The sequence below is a fragment of the Chiloscyllium plagiosum genome, chromosome 17 (assembly GCF_004010195.1).
Source record: "Chiloscyllium plagiosum isolate BGI_BamShark_2017 chromosome 17, ASM401019v2, whole genome shotgun sequence".
In the NCBI taxonomy this organism is placed as follows: Eukaryota; Metazoa; Chordata; class Chondrichthyes; order Orectolobiformes; family Hemiscylliidae; genus Chiloscyllium; species Chiloscyllium plagiosum.
The window spans coordinates 60766444-60793431 of NC_057726.1; the positions used below are offsets into that span (position 1 = coordinate 60766444).

The 26988-nt window shown below is 40.5% G+C and overlaps 1 protein-coding gene across 2 annotated transcripts in view; it reads right to left on the reverse strand.

The window, feature by feature from the left end:
• The window catches only part of ccdc113 (coiled-coil domain containing 113), a 39516-nt gene that overhangs the window by 1224 nt on the left and 11304 nt on the right, over positions 1-26988 (reverse strand). The window contains exons 4-9 of one of the 2 annotated variants that reach the window (XM_043707282.1): positions 26329-26484; positions 21903-21983; positions 18861-19016; positions 15176-15283; positions 7918-8073; positions 1427-1685 (exon numbers count right to left, since the gene is read on the reverse strand). In XM_043707282.1, the coding sequence (XP_043563217.1) occupies positions 1587-1685; positions 7918-8073; positions 15176-15283; positions 18861-19016; positions 21903-21983; positions 26329-26484 (756 nt within the window). In that variant the 3' untranslated portion in view covers positions 1427-1586. Of the gene's footprint in view, positions 1-1426; positions 1686-7917; positions 8074-15175; positions 15284-18860; positions 19017-21902; positions 21984-26328; positions 26485-26988 lie in introns of those variants that run through there. The other variant, XM_043707283.1, reaches the window with a different exon arrangement.

Below are 26988 nucleotides of genomic sequence, written 5' to 3' on the forward strand. Positions count from 1 at the left end.
GACCTCTTCAAGCATTGCTTGTACAATTATTGACTTATACGGACAAATGTAACACATGTTTTGTGCACAAGGTCACACTAAAAGCAAATTCATATTTGCTAGTTAATCCTGTTTTATTCATGCTGAATAAGGCATCATTTGTACCCACACTGCTTTGAAATGTCTACAAGAGCTACCAGAATTAACAGACACCTTGATTTAACTTCTCATCTAAAAGATGTCACATCTGATATTGCAGGATATATTGCCAAACAGTCGTGTCGGTCTGGATTATGGGATGACAGTAGTCTTGCAAGCAGTCCTCTTGGTAGGATGGATGTGGCATCACAGCACACAGGTGAGAAAGTGTAATGGTTCTTGAACCAGTGACAAGTTATATTAAAGTTGATCTTTCTGTCCCAATCTAGGACATAGCTTCCACTTTAAGATAGAGTCCATATGAGTTATGAATAACATGACATGTGTTAATATTAGTGCAGTGAAAACTGGCACACAACTGTACAGCAATTAAGACAGTCCAAAAACAAACACAAGATCTTCAGCAATATTTATAATAGTTATTCATAATGGCCTAGACAGCATAATGCAACTGAACAAAAAACAAACATGGTTCAAAAGGAGTAAATTGGTCACTTGTCCAGATAGAAAGGTATTAATTTGCTGTTCCTATATTTGATGACTTAAAAAAAGTTATGTCCTCCATAGAAGTATGATCTTGGCTTTCGGTATTGAAGTCTTAAAATCTAACTGGAAAGGATTTCACAAATGAAAATGTTTTTGAATAGACTAAAAAGCTTTGACAAAGAGCAATCAACTCAGTCAGCTCTCCTTCAGAATTTGGTGTCAATGCCATCATTTTCTTGATAAGAATATTTGAAAATATTTTCATTTTCATTAACTTCAAAGATGATTAAAGCTTGTGCAGAGGAAAGCCAGGTTAATTCTTAAACACTATTTTCAGCCTGAAGACACATTTTCAGGTTATCTTGTTTTTTCAAGACATCTGCCCCTTCCAACAATAAAGGTTAATCCATATGCAACTTTTTTTATGGGAGTGTGCCAGACCATGCCTATGAATATTTATTTGGCCTTAACTGGATTTTTTTAAATTTTTTGTTTCATTTGACCAATCCCGAACTCAAGCAAAACTGACAATGATATGCTAATTTTTATTGCACAGTGACTTGACTTTGCTGGGAATATATCCAGTATTCTCACTTATTAGGCATTCCTAGAGTATAGTAATATGGTTTTGCTCGGAAGTAATTCCCTATTCTTACAGAACATTGGAATGTGTTTATTGAGAAGGAACCCACATGAAGAGAACAGCATATTACAACATTTTGTGATATTGTCAGGTTAACAATTTCCACTGTTAGTTGATAACATCAATAAGGCAACAGAACAAAGTATCAAAGGATGGTTTTATTTATTTGAAATAGTAATTCAATCAGTCTGTCAGCATAACACATGACTTCTTTTGCAGTTAGGTTAAATTAATTTTTCATTCTAAGGAAACTTTCCCTTTCTATTCAGGTGAATGATACTTAGTTGAGTTTGTGGTACATTCTAGTTCCAGAATTTCTTCATATCCTGGTCACTGTGTTGGTTTTATTTAAGTTCTGATCCTGATCATTGTACATTTTTATGCTCTCCCAGGTTTTACTATACGTTTTATGTGCAAGCTGGAAAAAGATATTTAAAGAAATGTGTTAATTGACTCTGTAAATCTCAAAATATTGTACCACCTTTCCTGCAACTATCTGTTCTGTTTCTGCATAATCTTTGTGCAACTCACTGTTTTCCTGACTTACTCAGAAGTCTCCCTTTTCCTCCTTTTATTTGTGACACTGTGGGGTGAGTTTATACTTTTTCAAAATAAAGGGTAACACTTTTAGTAGATAAAGTTAACTTCATGGAACATCTCATTACAGGAGATTTTATTACATAAATGCTTTAAACAAAATCCTATTTGAGAATTGTACAATATTGTGTTTGAACAAAACACAAGAGAGTTTTTAGTTTTATTGCGAGACAGAAAATGAGCTGTCGTTAATGATTAATTAACGCATAATAAAAACGCCAGGCAGTCAATCTGCTGTGACTGTAGGACTTGGGACATCTGAATACCAGTGTGATCCAAGGTAAAAATGTCTGCAGTTACAAGAACTCTGGTTTATACTTAGTTGGCCTAAGGCCAATCTATAGATGTGACCCACATCAGGGAAGGGAAAAGTTACCGGACACTTTATTCCAGGAGGCAGCCATACCCTTTAGAAGAAGGTCATCTGATTTGGCCAATGGTCAGTGACAGATGTGTGTGATTGTGAGTGAGCCGAGTAATTTACCCCTTGAAATTGTCCAACAGATTTGAACTTTTTCAGTTTATTGAATGAGACTGAGGGCTGCAAAGCGAATGAGCTAACTGACCATGATACCATGGTGCAGGAAGCCATTCAATGGGGGAGCAAAAGGACAGTTTGAAGTAATGGAGGAATAGACCAGTGTGTCATGGAAGGAATGATCCCTTTGAAATGCTGACAGTGCAGGGGAGGGGATGATGTGTATGGTGGTTGCATTCTGGTGAGAATGGTGGAAATGTCAGGAGATGATCCATGTAATGCAGAGACTATTTGGGTAGAAAGTAAGGACAAGGGGAACCCTTGTTTTGGGAAGAAAGGGAACGGGTGAGCGTAGAAGTGCACGAAATAGATTAGACAAGGCTGAAGGTCCTGTCAACTACAACAAAGAGAATCATCAGTTCAGGAAAAAGGAGGTCATGTCAGAAGCAGCCCAGTGGAAGGTGGCATTGTCAGAAAAGATGCAACAGAGCTGGAGAAATTGGGAAACAGAAAGGAACTCTTGCATGAAGCAGGATGGGAGGATGTATAGTTGAGGTAACTGTGGAGGTCATTGGGCTTCTAATGGATATTGGTGGACTGCCTATCCTCAGACTGAAGAATTCCAAAGTTTTCCAAGCTTTTTTGGTTTTCTAGAACATGAATCACAAGAAGTTAAAATGCAGGTACATCAAATAATTAAGAAAACTAATGGAATGCTATCCTTTATTATTTGAAGAACTGGAAAGGTAAAGATGCTAAATGTCAGTTATATAGCTTTGGTAAGACCTTATCTTAACACATGTGCAGTTTTGGTCTTCTTATTTAAGAAAGGATGTAAATACACTGGAAATTGATACGTGAATGAGCAACTTGTCTTGTAAGGTTGCATAAACTAGACTCATTTTCTCTGGAGTTTAGAACAGTGAGGGGTAACCTGTTTAAAAAATATAAATACTGTCTTGACAAGGTAGATTTGGAAATGATGTTTCCTCTTGTGGGTGAGTCCAGAATGACAGACACTATTTTAACAATAGGCTCGCAACTTTAGAACAAAGATGAGATTTTTCTCTGAGTGTTGTGCAACTTTGGAACTCTCTGCCTCACACATCAGTGGAGGTGGTGTTATTGTATATTTTTAAGGCGACGGCAGCTGGATTTTTCTTAGGCAATAGCATCAAATGTTCTCGAGAATACATAGGAATGTGGGATTTGAAATGCAGACAGATTAGCCATGGTCTTATTAAATGGTGGAGCAGGCTCAAGAGGCCAAACATCTGTCTTGTAACATAGCTGTTTTTCTTATTTGCTCTGCAGTCAATGGAAATCAACAATTGTCATAAGGGTAGCCAGATAATTAAAGCTCATTTTGCACACAACCATAAATATTAAAACCCATGGACATAATTTTGTCCAATTGATATGGGTTCAGCCCATGGCTTAGGGATTGGTGAGAAACCCACAACATTTTGAAGGATGAGATTCAATGAGATTAAGTGCTATCAATAATGAATCAAATCAACAAGTCACCACGAGTGAGCAAATTTCTCCAAGGGTCTATTCCCACCTCCAACTGAATTGCAGGAAGTTTTCTCACCATTGATGTTTGGCCTCTCCTGTTATTAAAAAGGTCCAACTGTAATGTTTCCCAGCTCCAGATCATTCTGTCCTCAACTATTTCTCATTCTTCCTTACTCTTTCTGGCAGAATCTCTTTCTTTTTGCCTGTTCTATCTTCTTTGTGTTCCAATCCCTTAGTGTATTTCACCAATATTGTTTTACTAATTTATCAATGTTACTTTTTCGAAAGGCCAGAGCACTTTAGTATACATCTCAGAAAAGGACTTGCTCAGAAGTGCTTTAATGATCCTCAGAAACAGTAAATTAGTTTGAAGCGTACTGACTTATTATGTGGACATATGCAGCAACAATTTGTTAGAAGGATGATCTAACAAACTGCAATGACCCTAACATAAAAGCAAAATACATCAGATGCTGGAAATCAGTAATAAAAACACAAAGTATCAGAAATACTCTATAAGACTGACATCAGTAATAACCCTACTCCCTAATTTACAGTCTTCCTAAGCTTTTAAAACCAAGTTTTTTTCTCTAACTTTTTCCACACTCTTACATGAGTTTACTGGTCCTTCTGGGTTGGACGTTCTGAAGGGTACTTGTTCATTGTTACCCATGTTATTATCCGCAAGATTTGTGGATTCAAAGTAATTTAGTAGGTTTCCTCATGTGATGACATATGCCAGCAATTTAATTTTATAGATTACAATATCACAAACAAAATAAACTGAGGAAAGTCTGCAGCTTAACATTAAGGCATCAGTTATTTTCCTCAAAAACATATCCTTCGATCAGCAGTTAGCGATGAATTTATCAATTTACAGGCTGCGGCCACATTAAAACTTCAAAAAGAATCTGCCCACTCATCAATGATACATGGAATTTCTTCACTGTACAATGTGTACAAACATTGATCACAAAAGAAAACTGGATGAATGGAGTTAACTGTGTCCCTGGTATAAAATCAAAGGAGTTCTTTTTTAGCTGCAACTATGTAAAACCATTTATAAAATCACTTTTATCCTATTGGTCATTATTTAGCACATCGCAAGGTTCTGTGTTGATCACAAATACAACTCACTATAAAGGTGAAATAGTCAACATAACTCCTTGGGAAAAAAAGGAAATGTGCTGTAACAATAATGGCATTAAGTTAAAACACTTAATGATCAAACCTTTAAACGATGACCTGCTGGTGCTTCACATAAATGAGACATCCAACCCACATCCGGATCCATTAAAATGGGAGTGTTTGACAGCTAGATGATACTACATGATGAGGATATTTCTCTCACTGCCATTATTTAGACAGCTAATAGATGTCAAAGTGATTCATAAGCCTTTTCATACTGACTCCATAATGGGATAGCTGTTGGATATCACTGTGAGCTTACCCCATTGCATAGGTACCCTTGCCTAACATTGAGGAATAAAGAAATGGGAGTCGCCTTACATGTGGGAGCCTGGGAACTCTTGTGGCACATTGGTAGTGTCCTTACCTCTGGGTGAAGAGGCCTGGGTTCAACTGCTTCAGAAGTGTGTCATAACATATCTGAACAGATTGTTTAAAATATCTACATTTATCTACAGGTAGCCCTGTCCTATCTTTCAACAGAAAATGTCATTCATGCGATGCAGACATCACTGGCAAGGCCAATAATTATCCTTGAGAAGGTGGTGGTGAGGTGCCTTTTTGAATTGCTACCAGCCACAATGTCATCCTGGAGGAAGTTCCAAGATGTTGACCCAACTACAGTGAAGGAATAACAATTTGTTTCCATGTCCAGACAGTGAGTGGATTGGAGGGGAATTTGCAGGCTCTTTGCAGTATCCAGGGGGGTGAAATGGATCATTCACCCAGTACTTCTGGCTGAAAATTATTGCAAATGCTTCAGCTTTATCTTTTGCATTGATGTGCTGGATTCCCCATTATAGGGGATGGGATTTTTGTGGAGCCTTTTTTTCCCAATGAGTTGTTTAGTTGTCCGCCAACATTCACAATCAGATATGGCAGAACTGCAGAGCTTAGATCCAATCCATTGACTGTGCGATTGCTTATCTCTGGTTATGCAATTTGTTTCATAAGTAGTCCTGTTTTGTAGCTTCACTAGGTTGACACCCCATTTTTAAATATGTCTGGGTACTGCTCTTGACATGTCCTCCTGCAGTCTTCATTGAACCAAGATTGGTTCCCTGGCTTGGTAGGAATGGGAGTGAGAGATATGCTCAACTATGAGGTTGCAGACGGTGTTGGAGTACAGTCCTGCTGCTGCTGATGGTCCACAGCACCGCATGGATGTTCAGTACTGAGTTGCTAAATCTGGTCTAGGTCTATCCAATTTAGCACTAAACTACATTATAACATTGATGCATTTCTAGCTGTTGTTTTATCCCATAAATATGAGGCTTTACCTTGCCTGGCTGATACCCTGTAACTGAAATGTTGAAAAAAATTAATCTTTTCTTTTTGACTAGTCAAAATCCTGGAATTCCTGCCCTAACAGCATTGAGGGTCTACAGCACATGGATTGCAGCAGTTTGGAAATAACTTCACAGAGGCCAGTAACCTGTCACCAAGTCACTTTATTTACACACAGAAAGTCCTTGGTACTAATCCAGCTTCCTCACAGCCAGCTCTCAGAGTGAACAGAACCTCTTATCTGCCAGGGCTCCCTGATCGGACCAGATTAATAGCCTCAATCAGGGGACTCATATTCTCTGAGGTCCACCTGGCTAACCTCGTTACAATCACAGTATCCCTCCTCCTCTGAAGCTGAAGAAATAGGCTGGTTCTTTTTTTGTAGGGCCTCCTGGGGCATTTCAGCACCGGATCAGAATCTGCTAACTATGCTTCTGATATGGGTAATGTGTAAAATACAGTAGCTCACTTCTTGCATCTGGAACATCTCAGGGAATATTCATTCCCCTCTACAGGTGGCAAAGATGGTGGTAAGAGCCACCATGTCCATCTCAGTTTCTGTGGTTTCTTTAGCATTTGGTGGAGGGAGAGAACCCATGGATTTCAAAATAGACAGAAAGGCAGTTGAAGCTCCAGGCACGTTTTGCTCCTGCACTGTTAACGAATTTGCAACTTTCACATGGTCCATGTGCTTGTTCAGGGCCGTTGCACTTACCCAAACTTTATATGGCACTAGACCTGACCTTGTATCAACCATGCCTCTTACCCATGCAGGGCCATTCCTTGGGCTTCTACAACAAACTTCATGCACTGAATTAAATTGTCTCTCCGGCTTGCGAAGTCTTGTGTCCGGCATTGACACTATCCCTATAGTTGCATGAGACGTGGTCCGATAATCAAACAGGAACCAGGACAGTTTGGTATTTAGTGAGGCTGTAGGCTGTTTCTTTAATCCTGCCCTCAAAGTGTGGACTGCTGTTTCTGCTGGACCATTGAATTATAGGACCACCTCTCATGCAACTACAGAGATAGCTTTAGCAGAGTTGCTAATGAGAAGAAGACTCTGCACAAGGTTAAATCTGATCTTCACGCCTTGTGGGGGAGGGTGAAGTTGCATCATGATTGCTAGTGCTGGACTCAAGACTCTGCTATGCGAGAGAGACAGTTTACTTCAGGGGAAGAAGTTTGGCGTAGGAACCAAGGGAATAGACCTGCATGTGTAAGAGGCATAAATGAGTCAGGCCCAGTGACGTATAAAGTCCAAGTAGATGTGATGGTCCTGAACAAGCACATGGACCATATGAAAGTTGTAAACTCACAGCAGTGCGGGAGCAAAATGTACCCACATCTTCAACAGTGTTTCCAACCGTTCCTGAGTCCATGGTTTCTCCCTCTTCATTAAGCATTGAAGGATCCTAAACTGAAAACCGTCTGGGCTTGGGGATTTGTTACACTTATCTGTGAAGTAACTCTTCAGAGCCTAACATTTCATCACCAACCATCCTTTGTATACAAATACTGTAGCCTTTGACAATTGCATTGCCTCTCACTAATTTGCAGACCCAGGCATAGTGACACTTACCTCTGCAATATCCACCTTACGTTCCCAGGTTTTCACTTTCTTCTCGAGGTCAAAGCGATTCCATGTCTCACGCACATATTCAAGGACATCTGGAACTCTGTAATTAGAAATGTCATCACGAAACTTTCTGTTTAGCTCCTCTACTTTGGCTTTATCCTGTAGATGAAAAACAAAGAATCAAATTATATAATAAAAACTCAGCTGAACTTTAACTCTTGCAAACAGTTTTTGCAGTTATTAAAAACACCCTGGTGAGACACCACTTGGAGTTCTGTGAGTAAATCTTGGTACAACACCTTCGGAAGGATATATTGGCCTTGGAAGGAGTAGAATGCAGGCTTAAAAAGTGATACCTGGAGTTCAGGTATTAAGTTCTGAAGAGAGATAATACAAACTAGGCCTATTCTCTCTAAAATTTAAAAGGGTGATCTGATTGAAGTTTTCAAGATGTACAGGAAAAGACAGTGTAGATAAAGATAAACTATTTTCATTGGTTGTGGATTCTAGGACCAGGGGCATAAGTCTGAGAATTAGGGTCAGACCATTCAGGAGAGATGTTAGGAAGCACTTCTACACACAAAGGTTTGTGGATATTTGGAACTCGTTTCCATAAATGACAGTGGATGTTGAATCAGTTGTTAATTTTATATCTGAGATAGATAATGTTTTGTTAAAGGTATTAAGGGATGTGAACCACAGGAAGGTATGTAGAGTTAAGTCACAGATCAACGATGGTGGAACAGGCCTGAGAGGCTGAATGGCCTACTCCTGTTCCTAAGTTCCTATTTTGCTGTCATTTTTCAGTTAAGAGTGAGTTCTTAGACAAAAGAATTTTATCAATAGAATGATCTCAATGAGGAAGCCCTAGAGAAAAAAAAACATGCATGTGACAGAGTGGGAGAGTGATCAGTTTGAGTTCTGAACATGCAAGGTTGATCTGGTGGGCACTGGCTTATTTGGAAAAATACAGAATAATGAGCTTTCACAATGATTCTTTAAAAATCGGGGCAGTGTTTTAAGGGTTTGAGTAACATGGATTATGGCGAGATTTGTGGCCATTTCAAAAGAGAGTTAAGAGGTCATCTATGTACCTCTGATTGCTATCCAACAAGTAATGACACAAATGCCTAGGTGCAGATAATGCATGAGGAAACAATCAAGTCAGGTAATGATGTCCCAAAGGTGGAATCATCTGTTTTCACTCTCCTAGGCAAAAGTGAGGACTGCAGATGCTGGGAGATTAGAGTCGAGAGTGTGGTGCTGGAAAAACACAGCAGGTCAGGCAGCATCCGGGAAGCAGGAAAATCAGCGTTTTGGGCAAAAGGGCTGTCCTGTCCTGTCCTGTCTAGTCTTAAATCTAACAGTATGGCCATTTACACAAGGTATCAAGACACTGGTCACCCAAGGGGATGTACACTAGTAAAGAGCAAATGGCTGCAGGAGGAAAGAGAGGATATTGAAAAAAACTGGTAGTAAAAAGAACTTTTGAAATCAACTAAACTATGGAGTTCTACAAATATATGTTAGTCTGCAAGCTATGTTACTCTTCCTAGTCACTCAACAACAACAGTTTGGTTTGGAGACAGAAATATTTGGTCGATCCCCATTCTAGACTCAAACACATAATCTTGGTTGACACTTCAGTGGAGTATTGAGTGAATAACACATTGTATTTAGAGGAGTGCACTTCTCACAATGTTAAGCTGAAGCCCTGTCTGCTGTCTTGGGCAAATGTGGTGGATGCATTTATACTGTTAGCTGATTTCAGGCAACACAATTCAGAAGATTTGCAGTCAGGGATCAATTGGGATGGTGAAGTTCTGGAACACATTAAGATTAATAAGAAGGAATACAGTCAGTTCTTCTGTAACGCAACGGTTGCATTCTTGTATAACTCCGCGTTATAGAAAAATCGTGCTTTAAAGACAGTGCTTAAAGTGCTGGTGCTGTATTTGCATTACAGCCAACACACCTTTTAAAAATATATTTTTATTGAAAAATAGATTTTTTTGAATATTATAACAAATACAAAACAATACAATTCAACACAATACAAAGAAAGAACACTAAAGAAGAGTTTAAAAAAACCCAACCTGCCCTCATGTACAAATGTATAAATATGTATAGAAAAATATATATAAGAAAACCCAACTAACTATTTAACCAAATAAATGATAACCAACAACAAACTAACAAATAGTAATAACTCAACTCAATCATACAAGACAGTCATACGTTTGCAGTTCCTCCTCCCTGGATATTGGACCTGTAAGGCACTATCGTTATGATTATGTAAAAGCCCTTGTTAGTGTGGCAGATAACTCTGTGTCCAGGTATTCCAAAAAGGGCTGCCATGTCTTATAAAAATTCTCAGTTTTGTGGTGTACCATTCTTGTGAGAAAATCCAAGGGGATATCTCCATAACAATCTTCAGTCAACCTGGGGGGGGGGGGGAGGTTTCGGATACCCAACCTAGCAAGGTATTCTTTCTTGCAGAATGTGAGGATTTTTAAAAGTTTGTTCTTATGCGCATCTGCAGGGAGCACACTGGGCAGGCCAGGAAGAGAGATCGGGTGCTTCTCCACCCTTACACACAAAATCCTCTCTATTGCACCCACCACAATGCTCCAGTATGTTTGAAGCCTATCACAGGACCAGAGACAATGGGTAAGAGTGCCTGTACTGACCTTGCACTTGGGACATCTTGAAGTTACTCCTGGTTTAAATTTTGACAAATGGTCTGGAGTCAAGTGGATCCTGTGGAGAACCTTCAACTGTAAAGCAAATTGATATCTTTCTTGCATTTTCCCAAGTATCTTCCCATGCCTCTGAGGAGACCTCAACAGCCTGGGTCTCTCTCCCACACCCTGCAGAATCGATCAAACTCATCTGAGAGGGCACCCCCCAACTGATGATGTAAAGTGCTGACAGAAAGTGTACTCTTAGTACTGAGCAACCCCCTCTCTATGTCAGATTTGTAGAGATCAGTCAAAGTGTAGTCTTTTTTTGAATAAAATCCCTAACTTGAAAAAAAACGAAAGAGGTCCCTGTTAGATAGTTTGTGTTTTCATGCTAACTGATCAAAGGACATCATTGTGTCTCCCTCAAATAAATTGCCCATGCAAGACACACCCCTAGCTGCCCAATATTTGAATCCTGAATCTATCATTCCCGGTTGAAAATCCGGCATACCCACTAAAGGTGTAAGAAAAGATGTTTGGCCAATATTGCCTTCCTTCTGCCGAATTGCCCTTCACGTTTTAACCGTATTGATAACTATTGGGTTTTGGCAATATTCCCTACCTGTCCTCATTTTGTCCAAAAACAGCAAGCTAGTATGGTGGCACCTTGCCTGGGAGTTTTCAGTATCTAACCATATTGAAAGAGGGTCCCCATAAGCCCAACCATTCACACAGGATAAAAGCAAGCTTAGCTGGTAGCTTTTAATGTCTGGGAGATCCACTCCCCACAATCTGTGAGGCAATTGCAGTTCAGCTAATTTAATGAAGGGCCACTTACAATGCCAAATGAAAGAGGTAAACCAGCCATGCAGCCTCCTGAATGTTTGCTTATCAAAAATCAGGGGGAGCATCGGTATAGGGTATAACAAATGGGGGAGGATATTCATCTTAATAAGCGCTATCCAACCCAACCACGAGACCGGAAGCGCCTCCCATATTTGAAGGTCTTGTTTGACTTTGTCAAATAAATGAACAAAATTAGCTTTGAACAGCCAATCCAGAACTGGAGTAATGAATATGCCCAAATACACAAAACCCCTCTGTGACCACTTAAATGGGAATCGATATTCGCCCTCAAGACCTAACACCTTCGTAAGACCACCCATAGGCAAAGCCTCTGATTTTGCAAGACTAATCTTATATCCCGAAAAAGCGCCAAACGCACTGATGCGTTATATCAGGCAAAGCACCAGAACTGCTGGATTTGACAAAAAAAAGGACACTGTCCACATACAATGAAATCTTATGTAATTTTGACCCCACTTCTCGAGCTGATATATTGGGATCCCCACGAGTGGCCTCTGCCAATGGTTCAATCACCAATTCAAAAATCAGTGGCAAAAGGGGACAGCCCTGCTGGCTGCCCCTAAAAATGTTTAAATTGCTTTATCGCACCCCATTGGTGATGACTGCAGCAAGAGGATCACTGTAGAGAACCTTTACCCATTTATAAAGACTTCGCCCAAGCCAAACCGCTTCAGTGTGTAGAAAAGGTATGGCCACTCAACTCTGTCAAATGCCTTCTCTGCATCTGGAGAAATCACCAATCCTTGTAATGACATGCTTGAATTACATTAAGCAGCCTCCTAACATTATTTGAGGATCTGCAGTCCTTTATGGAACCCACTCTGGTCCTGTTTAACAATAGAAGGTAACACAGCCTTAACACAACAGTCTTAGAGACGGGCTGGAGGGCAATAAACATTTAAAATACCATATTCTTCCCTGTTTATAACTTCCTGTGTGTGTCTTTAACACACTCTAGTAACTTAAATGGGAGATTCCTCCTAACCAATATAGCCACTCCCCTATTTCTGATATTAAAAGAAGAAAAGTAAACCCGATTAAAGCCAATCTGCTATAGTTTCAAATGCTCCCAATCATCCAAGTGTGTCTCCTGTAACAAAGCAATATCCACCTCCTCCTTTCTAAGACTCAAAAATACCTTCTTCCTCTTAATTGGTGAGTGACTCCCCTTGTTATTCCAGGTACAATACTTAATCAGGTCATTAGCCATAACCTTCTGCAGTAACATTTAAATTCCAGAGAGGAGGAACTCGAATCACAAATTGCCATGTCTTAGTGTCACAAGATCCACCAAACATAAAAACTACATAAACTAAAACCACTACAGTTAACAAAACTATAAAGCTATTAAAGATTATATATAACAAAAACCAAAAAGCAAACCAACATATAAAGAATCAACAGTGCTGAATAGGGGAATTCATCCCCTGCCTAAAAGGGGCAACTACCCATCCCAAAACCCAATTTCCCATCCCGCTGCCAAGATTGCAGCCTGGGTATTTAAATACCTGGACTGGGTATAAACTGCCCGTAAGTAGGCATCAAGCCATCTCAACCATTTTCCCTCCTCCCAGCTAGAGCCGCACCACAAAAACAAGCAGAAAAGAAAGAAAATACACCAGCAATTTGAAATAAGGGGTAAAAACCCCACCCATCCTTTGATATAACAACTTTGAAATTGAGAGTACATACTTCAACTGCTGCCAAACATTGTTTTAACCAGATTATTACTAATTTAAAAAAAATACAAAAAGAAAGCCCCAACCGGGCTTCCTCTGTTTTTTAAAAGAGAAAACATCCCGAAGCAACACTACTATTTGCACATACTAAATTGTTCAGATTAGCTTAATTTGTCACAAAGTCTCTTGCCTTCTCTGACGTGTCAAAGAGATGTACAGATGATCGGAACACTGCAGGATACCTCAAAGAATACTGGATCCCAAGCTCTTTCAGTCTTCTCTTGACACTGTCATAGGATTTTCTTTTCTGGATCACCACCACTGAAAAGTCCTAGAAGAACATGATCTTAGAGCCCTTGTACATTAGGGCCTTCGGATCCTTCCCCTGGATTCGGGAAACTTCCATGATTCTCTCCTTCTCTCTATAATGATGAAACCGCATCAAGAGAGGACATGGATGTTGACCCAGACCTGACCGCTGCGCCATGAATGGTAAGCCCTCTCGATCTTGAAGCCTCTCATTCCAGCCTCCAAGTTAAGGAGTTTTGGTAACCAGTCCTCAATAAATTCTGGAGGCTGCTCACGTTCCTTACCCTCCGGCAGACCAACAATCCAAACATCTTTTCTCCTGACTGTGTTCTCAAGATCATCCAGTTGGTCATGCAAATTACGGATCTGCGACTCCAGAGCTTGGATCCTATCCTTGGAGAAACTGGTATCAGCTTCCACCACTGTGACTCTGTGTTCAACCTCATCCACCCTTTTTTCCAGGTCTCCCAGCTACTGCTCATGTAGCATGATAGAGATCAGAGCCAGCTTCTCCTCTATCTGCTTACCCAACATCTCTCGAGAATTTGCGAGCTCCTTCACCAGGGCCTGGTAAGTAATAGAGTCTGAGGGTCCTGTGGGCTGGTGCGCAGGCCTGGCCTCGGATGCTGCTCCTCCCTTCTTCGGCATCTCTGTATGGCAAAAACGCAGGTAAGTTGATTTTTCACAATTGCCAGGGAACTCCACGACCTTTCCAGAGTACCAGGAAATCGCAATGGTCTGTGGGCGGGTTAGAAGTTCGTCCTGCCTGTGCTGTGGTGCGGAGCTCTGCAACAAGATCCTCCTAGATCGCCGCCATCTTGAATCCCCCAACGCACATTTTAAAAGTTCTCGCTTAGAAACAGTCCCCAATTCGTCAATCATGTTACAGTGAATTTGCGGTGATGAAACACATGTTATAACAGAACGACCTGTATGAGATGTTTTAGTGGGGAAACAAGTTCATAAATCCCCTGGGCCTGATGATATGGATCCTAAGCAGCTATGGGAGGCAAGGAGCTCGATATTGTAGAATTCTGGTCCTCGAAGCTTGACTACTGATATTGACCAGGAGAAAGTGAGCACTGCAGGTGCTAGAGATCAGAGTCGAGAGTGGGCTGCTGGAAGGTCAGGCAGCATCCAAGGAGCAGGAGGATCGACATTTCAGGCAAGAGCCCTTCGTCAGCCCTTCCTGATGAAGGGCACTTGCCTGAAACATCGATTCTCCTGCTCCTTGGATGCTGCCTGACCTGCTGTGCTTTTCCAGCACCCCACTCTTGACTACTGATATTGACCTCCATGGCTGTCTGTGCCCAATGCCTTTTGAGAGGATGTCAAGAAAGATTCCTCATTCCCCTCTAGGTATGGATTTTTTCATCTACATCTTACTTACCTCACCATACCTCTAGTGAAGAAGTCAAAATCATAGGAAACTTCATCCCAGCAAGTTGTGCTTTTCTTTGGGGGTGGAATGGATTAAGGAGAGGAGGTGAATTATTGATTGCATTTTCAATTGTTGCATTTACACAGACAGTTTTATGTTTGTTTCTGTTGGCAAGTTCACCTTTAATTCTGCAGAAAAAAATAATTGTTGAACTCCACGACCATCAAGAATCCATGAATCTTGGGACACCAATCAAGGTTTCTTTCTAATTAAACCACAGCAATGTTTAAAATTAAAATCATGGTCGGTAATTTCTAGCAAAAAGATCCTTTACCACTTACTTCTTCCACTTCTGTAGTCTCAAGTTCAATCTTCTTTAGCAGATCCTGTCTGGATTTTATTTCACTGATAAGTTGCTTTGTCTCTGATGACATTCTATTCAACTGCCTCTGGAAAAGGGAAGTGACCACAGGATTTGAGAGCAGAATAGACATTTTAGCAATATAGTTTGTTTTAATTGGGCTGTATGCCTTCTATTTCCCCAAAAAAAGACTTTCAAGCTTTATTGTTGCACTCAACTATCACCCATTCATATCTGAATTCCTGTTTTCAGCCGTAATATCTCTTCACTCAATCTGTTCAGTCTTGAATATCACTCATCATGTTTCATGGTCTTCCAATCCCTTCTCAAGCTACCAAACTACCCGGTAGCTAGACATTTTCTAATCAACCTGTTTGGTGTTCTTCTGCACCTCTGGAGCAATCAGGATTCAAAACCAGGCCTCCTGGCCTAGAGGGAAAGAGCACCTAATTATGATTCTATTTGTTATAATCACAATCAGTATATTCACTGCTCTCAATCATCCATTCCCATTAGATTCTAAACACCTCCCTAATTTGAATCCTCAAATGTCAGGATCAAGCATTTTGAAGTGAAGTATAATACTATTAAATACAAAGGGGATCTCATTCTTCACTTGTTCAAAAATGACCAAGGCCTAACATCTCAGGAAATTGCCACTTACTGTACAGTTATAGCCATGATGTGGAGGTGCCGGTTTTGGACTCGGGTGGCCAAAGTTAAAATCACATAACACCTGGTTATAGTCCAACAGGTTTATTTGGAAACACTAGCTTTCGGAGCTACATGATGAAGGAGCAGCGCTCTGAAAGCTAGTATTTCCAAATAAACCTGTTGGACTATAACCTGGCATTGTGTGATTTTTAACTTTTTACCATTATAGCCATTATAGAGTAAAACTGACACTTTACATAGTTTAGCACTGTGGGTCTGTAATAGACATTGAACCGCTGGAAAATTAGGCTGGAGAAGTAGTAATGGGGACAAAGAAATGACAAAGGAACTGAATAGGTACTTTGCATTGTTATGGACCAAACTGAACCCCCCCTCAAAAATTTCAAGAATGTAACCTAGACCCGAAATTTTTTCTTATTTTAAGGACAGATGTGAAGTGGGTGTTCCAGGTGTGATGCTACTGGTCAAACCACTCGGCTTTAAGCAAAACAGAATTTATTTAAATACTACAGTTGACACACAAACAAAAGAATGCAGAATCTATAATAACTTAACTATCGGAAAACCCAACTGAGCTGATACAGTAACTATAACTAATTAACTGTTCCAATATAGTAACATCCCATAAACACACCCCTTGGCAAAAAGGTAAATTCAAACATGGATTCTTACAGGTAGGAGGGAACAACATCCAGACAGGTTTCAGAGAAAGTCAGAGGAATCCGTTACCGAAGTTTGCAACTATTCTGGACTCACACATATTGTGACTGATACAGCTAGAAAAAACCTGAACTTGGAGAATTGGCCACTCTCCTTCCATCATTAAACTGTTAAACTCCCTAGACTGTTTGGCACCGCTGCCTTTATAACTTCAAAAAGACCAAGGACAAAATAACCTTTTTATGGTGACAGCACTGTCACAGCAACAGTCTTCCTTGTGGGAGACACCAGTAGCATACCAGAACTTAAAGAGAGTTAGAGGGCAGAGGGCAGTATAATGGCCATCACTAAGGAGAAGGTGCGGGGGACGCTGAAAGGTCTGAAGGTGGATAAATCAACCCAGACAGGATAGACTAAATGCTGTGTTCTGAAGGAAATAGCTGAGGAGATTGTGGAGGCATTGATGGTGATCTTTCTAGAATCACTGGAGCAAGGGTCACAGAGAACTGGAAAATGTTTAAGAAACGAAGAGGGCAGTAAAAGGGAAACTATGGACCAGTTAGCCTGACCTTGGTCATTGGCAAGATTTTAGAATAGCTTAATCAGGATGAGACTACGAAGTATTTGGAAGTGCATGATAAAATAGGGTTGAGTCAGCACGGCTTTGTCAAGGGGAGGTCATGCCTGACAAATCTGTTCAAATTCTCTGAGAAGGAATCAAGAAATTTAGATAAAGGAGAGCCACTGCACATGATTGGAATTTTCAGAAGGCTTTTGACAAGGTACTGCACAAATGACTGCTAAGTAACACCCTATGGTGTTAGGAGCAAGGTACTAGCAAAAACAGAGGATTGACTGACTGGCAGAAGTCAGAAAGTGAGACAAAGGGGTCTTCTTCAGAATGGCAGCCAGTGACTAATGGAGTCCTGTAGAGGTCACTGTTGGGACCACAACTAATTGCGTTATATATTAAAGATTTGGACGAAGAGCTGAGGGAATTGTTGCTAAGTTTGCAGATGACTCACAGATAGTTGGAGAGGCAAGTATTGTTGAGATAGGGAGGCTTCAGAAGGACTGGGGAGAGTGAGAGAGGAGAGAGTGAGCAGAGAAGTGGCAGATGAAATATATTGTGGGGAAGAGTGAAATTATATACTTTGGCAGAAAGAATACACGTATTGACTATTTTCTGAATGGGTAAAGCCTTCAGAAATCTGAAGCAAAATGGGACTTAGTTCAGGATTCTCTTAAGGTTAACATGCAGGTTCAGTTGCAGTTAGGAAGGCAAGTGTAGTGTTAGCATTCAATTTGACGGGGCTAGATTACAACAGCAGAGTTTGCAGTGCTGAGGAAAAATAACACTCCGGTCAGACTATATTTTGAAATACTGTGAGCAGTTTTGGGCCTCCTATCTAAAAAAGGATATGCTGGAGAGAATCCAGAGGAATTTACAAGAATGAACTCAGAAATGAAGGACTTGTCATGTGAAGAGTGGTTGAGGACTCTGGGTCTGCATTGAATTCAGAGTGATGGAATTTAGAAGAATGGTGGGGGGGTGGTAGAAGCGGAAATCACAGTGAAACTTTAACAATACTGAGAGGCGTAGATACAGTGGATGTGGAGAAGATGTTTCCACTACTACGAGAGACTAGGACCTGAGGCCACAGCCTCAGATGACCCTTTAGAACTGAGATGAGAAATTTCTTAAGCTAGCTGGTGGCAGATCTGTGGAATTCATTGCCGCAGAAAGCTGTGGAAACCAATCACTAAGAATATCTAAGACAAAAATAGAAGGTTCTTAATTACTTAGGGGAATAAAAGTTACAGTGAGAAGGCAGGAGAATGGATTTGAGAAACATATCAACTCTGATCAAGTAGCAGAGCAGACTCAGTCGGCCAAATAACCTAATTCTGTTCCTATGTTTTGTGGCCTTGCTGTCTAAAAGTAGGAACTGAGTGGAAATTGAGTCCAGCACACCTTTTCACTTTGGATTCAAGGTAGGAAAGAAGGGGCTTTAACCACCAAGTTCATATCTCAAAAGTGAAACCTGAACTCATGCACTATCTGATCCTTTGCCTCTCCAGCTTAACCCAGTGAACTGACATCAACTTATCTCAGTAAAACAACATGTCCACACCGACCCGCCGAAGCGGAACCCACCCTTACCCCTACATTTACCCCTTACCTAACACTACGGGCAATTTAGCATGGCCAATTCACCTGACTTGCACATCTTTGGACTGTGGGAGGAAACCGGAGCACCCGGAGGAAACCCACGCAGACATGGGGAGAATGTTTGAAAATATGCTGAACTATGTTAACCAAAACTTACTTTATAGGAGTTGAGAACCAGCTGTGTTTTCCCTGTCATGACTTTGAGCTGCAAGAGGTCCTGATTATATTGTTCAATTTGCTTCAAGTACTGGCTGTTTTCAATCTTAAGCTGATGAAAATCAACCTCCCGGAGCAACTCACCAGCTTCCTCTTTCTAGGGAAAGAAACAAATACTCAAAGAATATTATGATTTTTTTTTCTGATTGGTATTGTTGTTTTCACCCCTTCTTCCACACCACAACAGACACAAGGGTTGGCAGAACAGTGTTGTGAAAGTAGTTGAGAGACTAATGGCACTGACTGACATTAATGCACAAATGAAACAGGACCTTCTAGCAAGCAGGTACTTGTGAAAATCTGGAAATTACTGTGTGACATAATACATCCATATGCAGTGTGAAAGTGACATATCATCATCAGGCTTCCCATTTAAATGTATTGAATAGCAGGGAGATCCTGGTCTGATGTTGCAGATATGGAGTAAACACACGAAGGGGATTATCCATTTCTATCTAAGTAATCTTTTAATGGCATGGTTAATCTTAACTACTGCAATATAACTTCTCTGATATTATAATTTTTTTTGTAAATTTGAAATATAATTTCTTCAAGTTTTAATTACTGCAGGAGATTTAAAATAACTTTTTTCTTTCTGTCTCTTCTATCTCTCACTTTCCTGCTTCCTTTTCTGCTGTTTATTTTGTTTTCTGTACTTGAGTTGACTTGAGTTGACTTGAGTTGACTTGAGTTCACTGTTCTAACTTACACTTCCTGATTCAGACTCACTGCTGCTAACTAACAATTCTTAAATCTAATTACTTAAATAGTTAGCAGTTTGCAAACATCCTAGATCCTGTGGAATATGCTGTAATGGTTGGACTTTCCACTAATGAGAACTGAAAAGCTTATAGAACGAGGCATGTACGAGTTTAATGAATGGCCCATTACATTTTGGACAATAAGAGTGAATTGTTTCATCCAAAGACTTGCATGTCTGATGATGCATTACTGCCTCAGTTCAACACCAAAGTATAAACATTGAATATGTCAACAAGACCTGAGACAGGAGTAGGACATAATTCTCTTAATTCAAAGGCAAGCTACATTAAAGGGATGAATAAGTCCTTGTTCTCTACGTGAAGATGAAAACAAGTAGTGAAAACTAGTAATTTGAAATGTATCGAACAACTCTCTGCTTCATATCTATGAACTGTATCAACAAGGCTGTTGAGTCTCTCTATCATTCTCTTCCTCTGTACTTTATTGCCACTTTTCATGCGGCATATGGTACTCCGCTGATTTTTGCCATTTATGTAAAGGTTTTGAATGAGAATTTAGGAGGCATGGCTAGTAAATTTACACAAGCACTCATGCATGCACAAAAGGCCTGATTGAACCTGCTGACCAACAGCATAAGACCCAACCATTCTCACAAAAATTATGAGTTGCAGCAAAACACTTGTCAGATACCCACAACTCACTGGCTTTTCAAAAGGCACTGACTTCAGGTGGAAGTCCAAACTTACCATTATTAAATCAAGGCTCTCTAACTGATCTGGTTGTTCAAGTAAACACTAAAGAACTCATAGTTGAAAAGTGTGGTCCTAGAAAAGCACAGTTGGTCAGGCAGCATCCGAGGACCAGAAGAGTTGATGTTTCGCACATAAGCTCTTCATCAGGCTTATGCTCGAAATGTTGACTCTCCTGTTCCTCCGATGCTGCCTGACTGGCTGTGCTTTTCCAGCACCACACTTTTCGACTCGGATCTCCAGCGTCTGCAGTCCTCACTTTCTCCAACTACTCATAACAGTATTCAAAGAGCCGAGAGTTCTGATGTCCTAACCAACATTCTTCTCTCAACAAGCACTATCAAAAACAGAGGAATTGATCACATGCAAATATTGGGAAGCCTGAAGCCATTGTCTTTGGACTCCACCACAAACGTCATTCACTAGTCACTAACTCTATGCCTCTCTCTCGCTACTGTGTGATGCTAAACCAGAATGTTTGCAATGTTTCCATACAATTTTACCCTGAACTGGAATTCCAACCTCATATCTGCTCCATTACAGTTGTTTACATGCTCCTCTTGTATTATTCCCAGGATTCACCTCTGCCTTAGCCTATCTCTTGCTGCAATATTTTTGTTAACTCAAGTCTTGCATATTTCAGTTTCTTTGCTGTGGTCTGACACATTGGTCGTCAGCCTGAGGATAGAATCTAAAATACATATCTTAGTGCCAATATCTTCCATGATCTTATCCCTCATTTTGTTCGTCAATTCCTTCAGCCTGCAACTCGCAGATTTCTGTGTTTTTCCAATTCTGGCCTCTTGAGCATTCCCAACTTCATTGTCTCACCATTGGTAACTGAAACCTCAGCTATCTAGGTCCAAGCCTTGGAATTCCCTTCTTGAAACTATCTGCCCCTCAACTTCCCTCTCCTCCTTTGAGATGATCTATAAAACCAACTTTTTTGACCAAGTGTTTGGTTGTCTGTTCTAACAGCTCTAGATGTGGCTCAGCGCAACATTTTACCTGGTAATGGTCCTGTGCCATGCCTCAGAATACTTTACTGAATTAAAGATGCTATATAAAAGTTGGTGTTATACTGCAGTTACTTTCTACAACTTATTTTGTTATATTTTCTATGTTCATATGGTTATTGATGCTCATAGAATATTGCTCTGCACAAAGTTGCACCATATTTGCTTACACAACAAGAGTCACTTCACTTTCAAATAACTCAGTGTATATGTAGTGCTTTGAAAGATATGGTGCGGTGTCAAATATACAATCTTTCTTCATTGAAGAAAAGACTTGCATTTATCTAGTGCCTTTCAAGACCAATGAATCTCCAAAAATGCTCTCTTTCAAATAAAGAATTTCAATGATTTTTGTTGTAAACTAAAGAGATAATTCTCTGCCTCATTACTGCATTTGTAAGAAAGGATGATAAGAAAATTGATTCGCAGGGGAGGGTTATTTAGAGATGATGTAGTGATATATGTGCTCCTGCCTGCCACCCTCGCTTTACAAACCAATCGCAGCTGTTGGTGCAGTTTCGCCTTGAGCATCTTCCATGCATGATTCTTCAGTTGCAGCTTATCAATCAGCATTTCCTGAGGAGAAAGGAATATAATCAGACACTTAAGAGGTCAATGCATAATATACTCCTCAGCTAGCACCGGTTATTGTACAAAACATTTACTGAGAATATTAACTACTAGATGACTCAGTTTCTTAATTTATGAACATATGTTCAGAGCTGATACAAGCGCTCCAAGGGCTAATGAGACTGGTGAAGGTATGAATCTTTACCTCTCAGTCCTGCAGATAAAATGACAAATATTGGAAAGTTGAAACAAAAATGAAAAAGATTTAGAAGACACAACAATTCAATTAACGCTTGTAAATAACAAAATGCAAGTTAATGCTTTCAAAGTAGATGTTTGTCTCAAAATGTTAACCTGCTTTTCCCTTTTCAATGCTGTGTATTTTAGAATTTCTATTCTAATCAACCACAATCACGATTTACACCAATAAAATGGTACACCAAGTCACTCAGTTGTATTAACTGCTATAAAGTTTCAAGAAAAAAAGCAATGAAACCAGATGGACCACCTGGCACTGACTAAGGCACTGGAAAAAACAATGCCAAAAACAGCCTGGTCAACCCTGCAAAGTCCTCCTTACTAACATCTGGGGGCTAATGTCAAAATTAGGACAGCTGTCTCACAGACTATTCAAGTAACAGCCTGACATAATCATATTTACAAAGTTAAAAATCACACAACACCAGGTTATAGTCCAACAGGTTTAATTGGAAGCACACTAGCTTTTGGGGCGATGCTCCTTCATCAGATGTTTGTGGAGGACACAATTGTAAGGCACAGAACTTATAGCAAAAATTTATAGTGTGATGTAACTGAAATTGTACATTGAAAAATACCTTGATTGTCTGTTGAATCTTTCATCTGTTCGAATACACTTTTTAGATTAGAATCAATCTAAACATCATAGCATAGACAGAGAACACAGGGGGCTAACGCCTTCAACAGATTCTGGATTAATGGTGCTGGAAAAGCACAGCAATTCAGGCAGCATCCGAGGAGCAGTAAAATCGATGTTTCAGGCAAAAGCCCTTCATTAGGAATACAGGAATCAACATATTGTCTAGCTAACATCAATTGTTACAGCTAACCTGAGAATGCAACTTTTTAAAAAAGATTTTGTGATTTACACATGAAAGAAGTGAAACTATCATGGTATTTGAACAGATGAAAGACTCAACAGACAATCAATTTTTCAATGTACAATGTCAGTTACATCACATTGGAAATTTTTGCTATAAATTCTGTGCTTTACAATTGTGTCCTCCACAATCACCTGAAGAAATGGTGCTCCGAAAGCTAGTGTGCTTCCAATTAAACCTGTTGGACTATAACCTGGTGTTATGTAATTTTTAACTTTGTACACCCAGTCCAACACCGGCATCTCCAAATCATACCTTACAGTCAGTGTCTCAGACATCATCATTCCTGGGCCGGTCCCATTCCAATGGCAGAATAGGCACAGCAGAAGTGGGAGTTGCGGTGGTATTTGGGAAGGGTGCTGCTTTCGGAGTCCTCAACATTGACTTCGTACCCCATGAAGTCTCATCGCAGCTGTTCAAACATGCCCAGGTATGTCTCTACACAAAAAGGACAAACCCAACCTGACCAATTATCACCTTATCTTCAAGGTGAAGGGATAAAGATTAAGGGAGATATGTGTGGAAAATTCTTTATGCAGAGGGTGGTGGGTGCCTGGAACACGTTGCCGGTGGAGGTGGTAGAGGCGGGCACGATAATGTCATTTAAGATGTATCTAGAGAGATACATGAATGGACAGGGAGCAGAGGGATACAGATCCTTAGAAAACAGGTGACAGGTTTAGATAGAGGATCTTGATCGGCGCAGGCTCAGAGGGTCAAACGGCCTGTTCCTGTGCTGTAATCTTCTTTGTTCTTTGTATGGGCAAACAAACCACCAATTCCATGTACTGCTTGTCCTCAGCTAATGCATCAGTACTCCTCCATGTTTGATACCACTTGGAAGAAGTCCAGAGAGTAGCAAGATTGCAGAAATTAATCTGGGTGGCGGACCTCAGTGTCCACTATCAGATATAGTTCAGGAGCAGTACTCCTGATGAAGCTGATCAAGTCTTAAAGGACTGGGTCTGCAGCAGCTGACGTAGGAATCAGCAAGAGGGAATAATATACTTGACCTCATTCTCGCATGCATCTGTCCATGACAGTATCAGTAAGAATGACAACCACACAATCCCAATGGAGACAAACTCCAGCCTTCACATCGAGAATTTTGTGTGCCACTATCATTGTGTTAAATGGGTTGGACTAAGACTGGGCATCTATGAGGCATCTTGGACCATCAGCAGCAGCAGAATCATAATCCAACACAATAAACATCTTCATGGCCCAGCATATGTCCCACTTTACCAGGGTTCTGGTTCGATGAAACATGCAGAAGGGCATGCCATGAGCAGCACCAGGCATACCAAAAATAAGGTATAAAGTTAGTTAAACTTCAAAACAAGACTCCTTGTATGCCAACAGCATAAGCAGCAAGCAATTGAGCCAAGCATTCCATAACCAATGGATCAGATCTAAGCTCTGCAGTCCTGTCTAGAATGATGATGGATAATTAATAACAACTCATTGAAGGAGAAGGCTCCACAATTAATCCCATCTTCAACAAGTGGAGAGCCCATCACCTCAGTGCAAAAGATAAGGTGGAAGCATTTTCAACAAACTTCGGCCAGAAATGCTGAATAGATGATCCATCTTGACCTTCTCCACTGGTCCCCAATGTCACATATGTTAAACTTCAGCCAATTCGATTCACTCCATGAGAAACATATTGAGTCACTGGATACTAGATATTGCAACGGCTCTGGGCCCAATAAACATTCCGGTAATAGTACTGGAGACATATGCTGTAGAACTTGCTGAGCCCCTAGCCAGCTGTTCCAGTACAGCTACAGCACCAGGATCTACTCAACAATGTGGAAAATTGCCCAGGTATGTCTCTACACATAAAGGACAAATCCAACCTGACCAATTGCCATCTTATCAGTCTACTCTCGATCATCAGTAAAGCGATGGAAAGAATTATCAATAGTCCTATCAAGCAGCACCTGCTTAGTAATAACATGATCAGTGACACCCAGTATGGGGTCTGCCAAGGCCACTCAGTTCCTGACCTCATTATAGCTTTGATTCATACATGGACAAAAAAGCTGAATTTCAAAGGTGAGGTGAGAATAACTGCCCTTGACATCGAGCCACATTAGACCAAGTGTGGCATCAAGGAATCGTAGCAAAATTGTACTCTGGACTAGGAGGCCTGGATTCAAGTCTCATCTGCTTCAGAGGTCTGCTATAACATCTCTGAACAGATTGATTAGAATTTATCTTCCCAGAGAAATTTCTGCAGTATGTCTTGGGGATGAGATTTTGCCTTCAACAACTATAACTATTTTCCTTTGTGACTCCAATCATTGAAGATATTTCACCCCATCCCCGTCTTTCCAACTGACTTCAATTTTGCTAGAACTTCTTGCTATCATATTTGGCCACATACTATTTTAATGTCAGGGGCACTCTCACTTCATTTCTAGAATTCAGCTTTTAAAAAAAAATCCCTAATGGGATGTGAGAATGGCTGGGCAGGCCAGCATTAATTGTCTATCCTCAGATGCCCTTGAGAAGGTGATAGTGAGCTATCTTCTTGAACTGCTGCAGTACATCTGTGGCAGGTAGACTTACTACACCATTAGGGAGGGAATTCTAGGATTTTGACCCAATGAAAGTGAAGAAACAGTGATTTACTTTCAAGTCAGGATGGAGAGTGGCTTGGAAGAGAACTTGCATTTTGTGACATTACCATGTATCTTCAGTCCCAGTCCTTCTAGATGGAAATACATGTGGGTTTGGAAGGTGCAGCCTCAGAAGACTTATTGGATTCTGCAGTGCATTTTGTGGATAATACACACTGCTGTTACCGACAGTTACTTATCAAGAGGTGAAGGCTACTGCTCTGTCTGAGTGAATGGTAGGTACGTGAATAGGAAGGGTTTAGAGGGATATTGTCCAAATGTTGGCAAATGGAACTAGGTTAATTTAGGATATCTGGTCGGCATGGACGAGTTGAACCAAAGGGTCTGTTTCTGTGCTGTATAACTCTTTGACTCTATGAATAGGAAGTCAGACAACATGTTTGCAATTTCCTGGCTAACCTATTTGACCAGTGGTCAGTTTCCCCAATGACAGCATCTATTCAGAAAATCATCCTACTGTTTTGTTTGGTGACTTCTGTCAATTCCAGGTTTACCTATTATTCACAGTAGCTACTTAAAGATTATTTGCTAGATTTTTCTTTCCACAGAAATAAATGTAGAACTCACTTTGGCATGGATTTTGTCCTCAAAATATTTAAAGAGAGTCTCTGTTACAATTGTGTTCCCCTTCTTGCCTTGTGTGAAAGACCCAATATCTCGTTCAAACTCATTGACTGCTTTTTTTATATCGGCCAAGGCAAATTCAGCTTCCTCAAGAGTAGCCTAGAGAAAAACAAACATATTGAGTTAGAGATCTGTGTACTTTGAACAGTCACAAAGACAGGAATCTCCTAAGACCTAGATATAGGGGACTCCATAGTTAGGGGGACAGACAGGAGATTTTGTGCGAATGAGAGAGACTTGCAATTGGTGTGTTGCCTCTCAGGTGTCAGGGTCCATGATGTCTCAGATTGTGTTTTCGGGATCCTGAAGGGGAAGAGGAACCGCCCCAAGTCGTGGTCCACATAGGCACCAATGACATAGGTAGGAAAAGGGTTGGGGATGTAAGGCAGAAATTCAGGGAGCTAGGGTGGAAGCTTAAAGCTCGAACAAACAGAGTTGTTATCTCTGGTTTGTTACCCGTGCCACGTGCTAGTGAGGCAAGGAATAGGAAGAGAGAGAGCAGTTGAACATGTGGGTAAAGGAATGGTGCAGGAGGGAGGGATTCAGATACCTGAATAATTGCGGCTCATTCTAGGTTAGTGGGACCTCTACAAATGGAATGGT